Below are 12,144 nucleotides of genomic sequence, written 5' to 3'. Positions count from 1 at the left end.
ATAAATTTGAAATATGAAAAAAAAGATTATTAGATATTCGAAAAAAAATTATAATTCCCAGATATCCCAAAATGAAAAATAAATAAAGAAACTAAGATAAGAGCTAAAATTTTTTTTTAAGAGAAATAAATATTTATTTCCTAATTGATCGAGGGAAACTAACACCAATTACATTATTTAGAAATAAGCTTACGACTTTATCAAGTGATCTAAATTTCTTAACTACGCCACTTATATCACCTCAAATGATAATGCTGTTTCTTTTTTTATATATATATTTAACGGTTGAAATTTTATTGTTATGGCACAAATAGTTAAATATTTGTAGTTAACTTAAAATTTGAAATGCATGATTTATGTAATTAAAATATAAAAATTCAACATTGGATTAACAAAATATAATTCATAAAATAAATATGAAAAGGTGTAAAATTTAATTAAATGTATGTATGTAAATAAAAAATGATATTGGACATTGGATTAACAAAATATAATTCGTATAACAAATTAATTTTTCATTGGAATAAGTGGATCCCTCCTCATACACGCAAATATTTTTATTTGTCTATGTATTGTATTTTTATATTCATATATAAACTAATATAATTATATATGTTTGTACTACTAATAACTTTCTCAACATCACTAGTTAATACAAAGATTATAATCTCACTCTCAAAAGTTAAATACAGTTCGTATATTGATATATTAATTATGTTTTCTTAAGTTAGCAAAACTAAAGCTATATATTTTTTACTATTTAATATGTAAATATCCAATAAGAATAACTTTTTTGGTTTTTGACTCAATTATATGTAAAATTAATTAGTTCTCTAAGGTAATTTTAGTTAATCTATTTTAGTTACATACGTTTTTCCCATTGTACAGTCCAAACCTTTCAAAAATATTTTTAATCATGTAATATTTAATTTCATTTCAAAATTTCATTAAAATTTATTTTAATTTACCTTTTATAAGTAATTTTATTAACAATTCAACCTATTTGAGACATTAATATTTATTGCATCAATTTTGTATACCTTGTTACTCCAATGTTAAGATCCTTAACTTAAATTTGTGTAAAGTTAATCGTAAAAATTAATTTTCTTAAACATGTTAAATCATCACAAATATAAAACTACATTTTATAAGTCAATTTTATATAAAAAATAATCGTGCTTAGTTTAAATAATGAAAACTTTGATGTTACGTTACAATTTTACACTAATTTGTACTATTGTATTAAGTTATTTCATATATCGTATATGGGTTTATTATTTAGTGTAAAACAATTAACTTTTAATGTTATATATATATGCACAATATAGTATATATAATCCGTTTCGCACTTTACCTACTCCAATCAACTTCCTCAAGAATAAGTCTTGCATTACATAAAAATCAAGTCCAAAAACGAGAAGAAAATTCAAGTTACGAGTTATTTTGCTTACAGATAGTAAATTAAACAAATATCAAGCACACCAAGAACTTTATCCATGGTTAAATTATGCTCAAGATTCACTTGACCCACAATGTGTACTGGCATATTATCACCATTCGGGATTTAGACAGGTGGGATATTTGAGTGTTTAACTATGTTGAATAAATGATCAATTTGATGAGTGATATGAGCTATGGCCCCAATGTCAAATATCCACGAGTTGTTTTTCTTACCATAGGAATTACTAGAAAAGTTTGCATTAAAAGCATTTGAGGCCATGTTGATTGTTGGTCCAATACTAGAATTAGAGTCATTTGACTGTTGCCCTAGTAGGTTCATTAGCAGTTGGTATTGGGTCTGTGTAAGCCCAGGCACGAATGAATAGAGCTTGTGTTCTCCTTATCAAAGGAATTACCAGAAATGTTTGCATTAAAAGCATTTGAGGCCATGTTGATTGTTGGTCCAATATTAGAATTGGATTTATTTGACTGTCGCCCTAATAGGTTCATTAACAGTTGGTATTGGGCTAGTGTAAGCCCAGGCATAGATGAATAAGGCCCATGACCCGTTTCTACTTCTCCTTCAACTGTAAATGCACTTCTTTGCTTCCCAGCCACTATTGTTGGAGTTTTTGTGCAATCGTGCGCTTGTTGTCCCTTAGGTTTTTGTCTTCATTGCCAACCTGATGGGTAGTTAATGATCTCATAACAAGAATCATAGGTATGATCGGCATTATGCAATGAGTGCAACAAGGATGAGATCCTTCCCCTCCACAATGATCTAGTTAATCGCCAACCTTTGGTCCACTACCATGCCTTGCACTGCCAATTGCTTAGTTTCTCGACACCAAAACAGCTCTTTCGAGCACCACAGTTCATGATGCAGCCATTACCAATTGTTTCTCCTCTTGTGCCATGATCGCGTAAGCCAGACCAACAGACTGCAAGGGCTCTAGGTTGAGAATTTGGGAGTTCACGGTTCTATAGCTTTCATATAATCCCATCAAAAAGTAGAATACCTTTTCTTCCTTGTGTATTTCCTGCATTTGTCTCAAGACACCACAAGTACACTTTCCATGGGTGCAAATCGATAAGGGTCGAAAGTTTTGTGCTTTATTTTATAAAACTTTCAATTTTCTATGGTAAGTAGAGATTGGAATCCTCTCCTATTATAAAAGTATGATTGTTCGCTTGAGTTCATAGACTTTAGGTGCAATGTCTTGAGTGAACCATTTTTTCAGATTTTCCCGTATTTCATTTGCTTTTTTTGTATACACTGGTTCTCCCTACAATTCCTTTGAAATAACATTAATTAGCCAGGATAAGACTATTGCATTACACTGTACCCAGTTTTGATATTCTGGAGAGTTGATTTTTTATTTTAGAATCAATCCATCCATGAACCTTGCTTTATTCGAGGATTGGAGAGCATTTAGGAAATTGCACCTCTAAATGAAATAGTTATCCCTAATTTCACTTAATAGATGTGTAATAAATATTAAGTCAGGATGATCTAAAAGATGTAGGTAATAGGGCGATTTGGTACCAACCAAGGTACTGTTTGATACATTTTCACCTTCTGTGGATACCAAATTCTTGTTACCCTTATTTACCCCTTCCCCACTTCCATCAACTATTAAAGAATTTTAATTTATGTTATTTGCAATCTTACTCTGATACCATGAAGAGTTTAAATACTCTCTTGAAATGATTTTATTGATTAAGATTCAATTTGTTTATGTACATATTATAGCATCAATATAAAAGGAAAAACAGTATGTACATTGAAATGTATTGTTTAAATAAAGGTTGTAATGTCTTGTAACAAAGTCTATGATTAAGGGAAACAAATCATGAAATTAAGTCACTTACTCAAAGAGAATATACGTCATGTTCCTCCATTATTCTTCATCAAACTACGAAAAGGTCTATACATCATATTCATTATACTAAAATATAAGACTTCCACCCCTCAAATTAAAAATTCTAATTCCCCCATTTCATCTAATAAAAATATTAAATTATTTTGTAAGATTTAAATTTAAATATTAAACTGTATGCTGTATATTTTTTAATCCTTCGTTTTAAAAAATCAGCCCCACTGACCTCCAATGTCTCATCTTAATTATAAAGAATTTTATCATAAAAAAAGAAAATACAGAAGAGTGAAGCAAAGAGGAAACTAATCTCACCAGAGATATTTAAATATTAATTAATTTGTGCGATAACTGTGAAAGGACAAGGCAATGATGGGTGTTGTAGTGATGCGAGGCCAGGAGTAACCCATCCCTTCCTTGATTGCTCATCTTAAATCTTCCACACCAAACTCTCATATGCCCTTTTCATTCGAGGACCACCGCCACCGCCGCTTCACTCACTCAAATATTTTATAAAGTCGAGTTCTTTTTGGTCCCCTTATGAAATGCCTGGGGAGAATAATATTATTTTATACTAAATAAAAAGTAAATAGACTAACATTCATGGTGATTTTTTCTTTGTGTACTTTTCCTTTTCCTTTATTTTTCAAAGAGAAAAGAAAGTATAAATAACTATTAAATTACGATTTGATATCCATCCTTATGTTGATTATTTATTAATTAGAAGGTTTTACAATTTAGTTACTAAGATCTTTCTCCTTGTCTAGATGCGTGGACGTATGAATTTGGCCTGTAAGTTTTGTCTAAATATCAATACTTTATTTTTTCTCCTTTATATTTTCATTTGCTTATTGTACGGCTTTTGTTTAAGCCCACTTTGCGGCCCAACCGTTATTTTTATTCGAACCAATAAAATCAGGTCAATTTTTCCCTCTAACCCTCTAAGCTTACAGCCTGACCTCGCCATGGATTGCATAAATTTATTAATTTATTTATTGGATTTATGAATTTGGTTAATTAGTATTAATAGATTTTAAATAAAGATAATTCATATATTACTATTTAAAAGTTATATTTAATATATTACTTTCACTCTTTTAAAAAAAATAATATATTGATTACAAATTTCTTTCTTTAAATATAACTTTAATTAAATTTACATTTCTTTTTATTTATTTATTTAAATTTTTATTTTTACTTTATAAAAATAATAGTTTATTTGATAAAAATAATTAAATAAATAGAATGTAAAACATAAGCATGATGAAGAAGACAAAGGTGTGCTACAAGGTAGTTATTCATAAAGACAAAGTCGTAATCTTTTTATTAACTACATGAGTATTATTTATTTTAGTCTAAAAAATAATTTCTAAAAAGAAATAGATAAAAGTAACGACAAACAAGTGAACCACATTAAAATTTTTTTCCTTTTTTTTTTCAATGAATGAGATTAGAAATTTAGTATTCTACCGGCGGTAAAAAAAAAAGCGCAGTAAAAGTTACACAACAACAAAGATTCTTGTCAAAAACAAGCAGAAAAATTTTCGTCCGTGGTAAAAGGTAGACTGGTAAGTCAGTCCCGTCAATTTCTTGTCCCCTTTCAATCTCATTACCTCAATGGCATTTTCGTAAATAAGGACTCGCGAAAATCAATAACGGTCACTATCCGCTAGCCCGACGTCGTTCTCCTGAGCCCCTCTGCCCATGCACTTTCTCTTTCAAAAAACCAAAAGAAAAAAAAAAACACTCCAATTTTTTTCACGAATTCAAGCATTTATTTTGTTGTCAATCTCTTCATATTCACGAAATGAGCTAGCATTCTTCATTTGTGTTAGGCTCGTAGCTCTCTCCGCAGAATCCAGCACAAAAGCGCCGTCGTGCTTGCCAGTGCAACAAGTTTTATCATTTTTCAGTTACAATACAGCCTGTATGCTTTAATTGTCAAGAGTAAGAAGTAGCCGGCTTTTTCTTAATTTAGTTATAATCTTCGTTTTAATCCTTTTAATCTAACCAAATTTCTGTTAAATTTGTTTATGTAGTTATTATTTTTGTCAGTTTTATGTTTTCCGTTACTCTTCTATCCTTTTAGCGTCTTCTTTTCTAGCTTCAGTTTTTCCCTCTTTTCATTCCCTCATTGCAGCAGTAAGGAAGAAAAGCAGAAAAGAAAATGAAGGGACGAATTAAAGAAGACGAAAAGAACGAGAAAATCATTCGCGGCCTCCTGAAGCTTCCCGCCAATCGCCGTTGCATCAACTGCAATAGCCTGGTAAGTTTTTTTTTTTTAACATAGTTTTTCTTTTTGATTGATTAAAATTTGAATTTTCGTTTTCTGTTTGTTGGCTTGGATCTCAGAAAAAAAGAAAAGAAAAGGTGTGTTTATGTATGTATGCAAGTATGCATGCATGATGTATGTATATATGTATGTACAATGACTTGTAACTTGTGTGCAGGGACCGCAATATGTATGTACAAATTTTTCGACATTTGTTTGCGCAACATGTAGTGGAATACAGTAAGTATACTATTTCCTGGGTTTTTGCAAATCTCCGCCAGATTTTTCTTCTCAAGATAATTTTATTAGATCTTGGCGTATGGCTCTGTTTTAATTGTCAATATAGTCGAGAATTTACACACCGAGTGAAATCAGTATCAATGGCTAAATTTACTTCAGAAGAAGTTGATGGTCTTCAGGGAGGGGGAAATGAGGTAATCATCGGTGCCTGCACATGATTGATGTCTTATGAAATATCATGTTACGTTAATTTCTTTTTTGATTTATTTCAATCTCTCTCTCTCATAGAGTGCAAAGGAAGCTTATTTCAAGGAATGGGGTTCACGACGTCAATCTGTTCCTGATAACAGGTTTGTGTTCTGTTCTGTTCAACTTATCAGTGGAAGATGATTAAAGTTTTGATTCATGTGTTTGCTATCAGTGATATTGAGGGACTTCGGAAATTCATTAAGCACGTGTATGTGGATAGAAGATATACTGGTGAGAAGAGTGTTGACAGGCCTCCGACTGCAAAGAAGGTAAGCTGTTTTTATTTTTCTCATGCTAGAAATGCTTATTTGTGTTGATGGTGAAATGATATAATCAATTTGAAGTTGCGTTCGTTCTTTCTGAATTTTTTTTGGACATATTAAATAGGTTGACAAGGAAGATTCTTGTACCCATCGCAGTGGCCTTCTTAGTCTGCCTTATTTGGATATCTATGAACGACGTAGCATTGAGAGATCTAGAACTAGTGGAAGAAGTGATGAAATAGATTCCAGAAATATTTATGAAGAAAGAAGAAATCCTGGACATGGTAAAGAATCTCAAAAGCATGGTGATTTTAAGAGAATTTCTGCCAATTTTGAGGTGGTGGATGACAGATTTCGAGACCATACTTATGAAACTTCAAAGTCAGAGGCCAACTGGTTTTCTAACAGGGCACACAATCTAGATAGAAAGCCCTCAATCCATCATAAAGCACTAGATTCATCTAGGCCCCGAGAGGTGCTTCCTCTTCGGGATATATTAGATAGAATCCCAACCCTGCGACTAAGTCAAGCTCTTAAAGGAGATGGTGGTAGGCTTTCCAGTGGTTCTGTTCATGTGCAGGTGAGTCTCTCCTAAATTATGTGTTTAGTTAGTATTTTATGCTTGGCCATTATGGACCTTATTGTAGAAGTTATATTCTGTTCTTGTGTTCTTTACTTTTTCTTTGGCTTCATGACCTGTTGAAACACATGCACTAATGCAATTTCTTTAGTTCTTTGTCTTTACCAAACATTTTTTTAGTCTCTCTCACAGTTTTTCTCGAAGTTATGCTATAAATCTAGCCTTTTAGATGTTCTTTATCTTGTTATTTTGAACTGCTTTAGGTTGTGCAGATGGCTCTCTCTCTTACTCCTCCCTTTTAGAATGGTGATTATGTAAAAAAGATACCATAATGCTGAAAATCAGTCAGTATAAAGCCTTAGTCACCTAATCTTTTTTGTAAATTGTCAATTGACATCATATATGCATCTAAGACAGAAGGTTACCTTCAATGTCATCATAGCTTGCATTCTCATATGGTTCAGAAATGGTGTATTACCTTCTTTCCATAATTTTATTGCATGCGTCTTTTCTCATTCTAGTAAACATCTTTGTTGCAGGGGACTGCATCTAGTATTAGAACAAGACAAGATGATGGGAATTCTATGGAACCTAAAAGGCCAAATTCTATGGGACATGAAAGGAAAAATCTAGGAAACCCAGTTAATACCAAATCTGACCCTGAGCCAGCTTCACAAATGCAACAATTACCAAAATATACTAGTCAGTATATACCAAAAACAACAAGTTCACCGAATTCGCATAATTTGGTGAGAATTGACCGTCATACTGAAGGAAATCAATCAAAGGCTGCTTCAAATGCAAAAAGCCTGGATTCCGTAGTTCCTGCAGCTAAAGCAATGGGGAATGTGTCAGCAAAGCCTAGTACTGGTGGTGTGCTCAATGCAGTAATCCATCACTTGCCTAGAACGCCTAGCAGTAGTGGTGTTTGTTCTGCTGCACCACTAAGCAATGTGTTGACTTCATCCCCTACTTCCAGTTCTCCCAGTCCAAAAGCTGCCCTAGTGAGTGCAGCATCACCTTTAACTACTAGCGATGGCGGTTCCTCTAGTGAAGCTAATCATGTGAAACAAGAGCAAGGCATTCCATGGCCTCAGTGCTCTATTTTTCCTGATACTGCCATTGAATCTACTTCCTATGTACCCACTAGCAGTCCAAATTTGCAATCATCTCAATTTGTTTCACAGCAGATTCCTCAGGCCTGCTCTGAAGTTGTATTTGAGTCTCTTCCTTCAGTGCAAACATTGATTGTGAAAAAGGAATTTACAGAGGTAAATTAAAGTTTCTATCTGTTTATTGACATCTCTGTATCATTCCATATTTGTTACGCTTCAGATAAAAGAATTCGAATTCTACATTTTTTATGAAAGTTTTTCATCTTTTTTGCAAAATAAAGGATAGAAATGATGATGTTAATATGTTGCTTTCTTATTCTTGAGTTTCATATGTTGTCTTTGTGCAGTGTCATGGGGCTAGTCCTGCTGTCATATCACATTCTGGTCAGTCAGAGCAGAAATCTAGTGGTAGAAAAGAACTTCCACAGGTTTCTTTGTTTCCATTTGTATCTCTATGTCATCCCTCATTCATTATTGTTTCAGAAAGAGAAATTTTAACTCCATATTTTCTGTGCATATGTCTCATTTGAGCAAAATAAGGTAGAGATGATTTTACTCTTGTATTAGTACCTAACTATATTCTGAATGTTTGCAGCACCTTTTTGCAGCAACTTACTCACCAGCTCCTGTACTATCCCCTGGGTGGCAATCAGTTCAAGCCCATGGCATGGGTTACTACTTGCATTATTCTTCTTCAGTGGTAATTCTTCTAAGAAGAAGTTAGTGTTTAATATGTCTGACTTTTCACAATGACTTTCTAAATAAGATGTTTGGTTTCTTTTACAGCAAGTGCCAACTGTGTATCAACCAGCCAAATCAGCAAACACATTTGATCTTAATAACGGGACACATCTTCTTCAATCCCCAATGGTACAAAGTTACTTTAATCTTTAGTTATTGTAATGATCACCAATTTGTTACAAGAGTTTTTCACTTACAGAGACAGGGTTTTTTTTTTATTCAAGTATTCTCACTGTATACAGCTATATGATTTTTTTTCCTTAACGCTTTTACTAATAGACTGAAGTGGAAAAGTAAAGTGGTAATATAATCTTGCAATAAGCTTAGTGTTTGATTTTTCTTTGTCCATTCTCAATATGCTAATTCTGATATATATATTTTAATTTGTTTGTGGAATTTATATGATCTTTGTCAGAGGTAGTCTATATATGCAACCTGTCAAAGAGGCCTCTTGTTTGATGTGATTGATGCATTGGGTCTGTGTCTCTCAGCCATATTTAAGCTGCTCAAGTTTGACACTAGGGGGCTCAAGCATGCTATGGATTTTTTCTGGTAAATTGAGTGAACATAAAATCTGAGGGGGGGGGAAGAGATTGGCTATTGAGGTCCCTGATAAGATGCAAACAAGTAATTGTAGAGCTTCATATTGTTGCTTAAAATGAATGTTGGGTAGCATAATATTCATAATCAAATTCAAATGTGTGTGTTTTTCTTTCCTGATTCCTTTTCCATTATTTTGGGAAGGTTACTCAGCATGGATATCTGGTTCCCTAAGTCCTCAAATAAAATAGTGTTCTTCCTTGCTAGGAGATATCAGTAATGACCTAACATTTTTAAATTTGGGAGTATCATTTCTATGGATGATTTGAAGTTTTATTATAAGCTAGATTTTGAATGGAGAAAAAAAAGCAATTGAATCTCTGCTAAGCTCTTGTGAACCTGCAACACCTACATGAGTTTTTGCATGTGGTTGGAAAGATTCACCAGCTAATTTGTGTTGTTTGTCACAGTTGTCTTCCACGGCTTCTTGGCATGGAGCTCAACCCAATGTATTGGCACCCGCAAGTGTAATGCAGTCAACGAGCCATGGTTCCCCTTCTGCACAATGGATGCCAGCACAGTCATCACCTGATGGGGCAGTGCCTTTCCAGCCATTCTCAAGCACTTCAAGAATGCCTTTGAGTAAATTTCCATATTTGTGTGGTTTTCTTTTTCCTTTCTTATATTTACAAGCTTTTATTCTTTTATTTATCTGAAATAAAATTAAATAATCTTCAGGTTCATACATGGGGCAACAAGTACCCAGCAGGCTGCCACCTCCAGGGTAACTTCATTTTCATCCTATTTTACCTAATGTGAGAATTTTCTTTTGGGTTTCCTTTTCCTGTGACATGGCTGCATTGAACATCAAGAGCACACATGGATCCTGTGAAATAAATCATAATGATATTTGGTTTGGTAAAACGTACTCACAGGATATACTAATTTTGAAAAGATAATAAAATTAGCCTGTAAAATTACATCTGGATGCAATTGCTTTTTTGTCAGAAATTGTAACAATTTTCTTGACGCTCATAATTGACTATCATTTAAACCATAAAAAGGATTAGCTGAAGCCAAGTACGTTTTAAAAGTCTACCAATAAAGTTAGTAATTCATTCTCTTTCACATCTGTCTGTCGAACGAATAGAAAACTCCATTGGGAAGTTGTTGGTCTTACTTCCATGACATTTATTGCATGGAATAGCATATATTTGGAAATGTTTATTGGCAAAAACCATTCAATGTCTTCAAATTTCATTTGGATATCATGCTCTGTAAATTGCATTGACATTTTTGAGTCACATTTCAGATGTCAAGGAGTCGAAGTATTGGGAAACAATCTGGCTGTTTTCAACACTTTAAACACCAATCAGCAACCTGGTGGCAGATTCTCTATCCCTGCAGTCCATGGGTCTTCTTCTGTCGGAGGAAACCCATTTGCATAATTTTTCAGAAATAAGGCTGGTACTTAACAACATTTTCTCCTTCCTGAATATGAGATTTAAATTTTTTACGGACGAATGTGACGTGTGTGTGTGTGTGTGTGTGTGTATACATGGCCCAAAAGGTTTAATTTTGGTCATGCAAACTTAGTGCAAAGTTGAAAGAAGAGGGTATCATGAGAAAGGAAGGGTCTGACTTGATGGCGTGACTAGGTTCGTGTCATGACTCTGTGGTTTACCAGTCCCGTAGAGTTTCTTCGCGGAGAATATTGTAGAGAATAGCAGGCACTGAATAATTTATGTGGTTTGTGGCATTTAGATAAGTAGCTAGGCATGCTTTGGACTTTAGAGTAACTTATAGCTGAGAAAATCTGCATCATTACGTTAAGCAATCACAAAAGGAGATGAATTAATGTCTCATTTCATATACTTCCTTGATCTGATTTTAGCTGCCATGGAGTCGTTTTCTTTTGTTGCTTGAACAACAGCTAAACTGCAGATAAAGAGCTGTGCTTGAGGTTGTTGCCTGTCTTAGCCCAAGTACTACAAACTGGCTAGCAGACTTTTAACGGCTTTCAATGTTTAACTTCGTTTAAGGTCATTGCTAACTCGGGCTTACACAGTCTAAAAATACGTTATAAAACTTTTTTATTATTTTTTGTTACAAAAAAAAAGAAGCCAAGGTACATAAAATGTTTACAAAAAGGACAGAACAGAACCCTCCCAATGTTTTCTCACCAACATAAAGCTTTTGGGGTTTGATCACCTAGAAATATATCCACGCACTGATCTGGGGACATGAGCACTGTATCATCCACGTAGCAAGCAGCAAAACATTCTTCTGGATTTCCTCTCACCCGGTTTTCTCGAATAAGTGTTAGCAGTGCCATTGTCGCCATGATCCTCACCCTAACAAAGGGTGTGTCCATGCCTGAAACTGACAACTCAAGCTTAATCTCTTATTTTTCTCTTTTTTTGCCCTTCCTAGATCTCGGAAAGGGCATTACTTTAAACTTTCAAAAATAATAATAAAAAAAAGTCATGTTTTTATGAATAAATCCCAATTAAGCCTAAGATCTTGTATTCACTAATTCCAAATCATCTCTCATTAACATTAATACTCTTAATCTGATTAACTAAGCCTAGCCATTATCGACTAATTAAAATAAGAAAAATAAAAGAAGGCGATTGAGGTTAAATTCAAGGGATTAATTATGCTTTGTTCCTCTTCGTCCTTCGCTATTTTAATCTTTAATTCATATTAATCACAAAAATTCGGTAACAATAATTGTGGGTTTAAACGATTTTGGTCGTTAAATAATTACACCTATACCACTTCCTATTCCTTTATCAGAAAAAATTCAACTCGTCTATCAATATGT

The 12,144-nt window shown here is 33.4% G+C and overlaps 1 protein-coding gene across 3 annotated transcripts; it reads left to right on the top strand.

Moving 5' to 3' along the window:
• Positions 1-5,031: 5,031 nt before the first annotated feature.
• LOC110427447 (uncharacterized) lies at positions 5,032-11,085 on the top strand. 3 transcript variants are annotated; one of them, XM_021442978.1, is made up of 14 exons: positions 5,033-5,264; positions 5,461-5,583; positions 5,768-5,829; positions 5,936-6,023; positions 6,118-6,179; positions 6,251-6,347; positions 6,466-6,921; positions 7,461-8,192; positions 8,384-8,464; positions 8,632-8,736; positions 8,823-8,906; positions 9,788-9,959; positions 10,056-10,101; positions 10,630-11,085. In XM_021442978.1, exons 2-14 carry the CDS (start codon positions 5,485-5,487, stop codon positions 10,763-10,765), a joined length of 2,220 nt encoding a protein of 739 aa, XP_021298653.1. In that variant the 5' UTR covers positions 5,033-5,264; positions 5,461-5,484; the 3' UTR covers positions 10,766-11,085. The 3 variants fall into 3 exon arrangements, with proteins under 3 accessions (XP_021298654.1, XP_021298653.1, XP_021298652.1); XM_021442977.1 differs by having other exon boundaries at positions 5,458-5,583; XM_021442979.2 differs by lacking the exons at positions 10,056-10,101; positions 10,630-11,085 and having other exon boundaries at positions 5,032-5,264; positions 5,458-5,583; positions 8,384-8,420; positions 9,788-9,928.
• Positions 11,086-12,144: the final 1,059 nt, after the last annotated feature.

The sequence above is a fragment of the Theobroma umbraticum genome, unplaced genomic scaffold, assembly GCF_002168275.2.
Source record: "Theobroma umbraticum cultivar Fairchild unplaced genomic scaffold, ASM216827v3 scaffold_34.0, whole genome shotgun sequence".
NCBI classification, from domain to species: domain Eukaryota; kingdom Viridiplantae; phylum Streptophyta; class Magnoliopsida; order Malvales; family Malvaceae; genus Theobroma; species Theobroma umbraticum.
The sequence above is the reverse complement of the archived record's forward strand: the minus strand, read 5'-3'. Positions and strand labels throughout refer to the sequence as shown.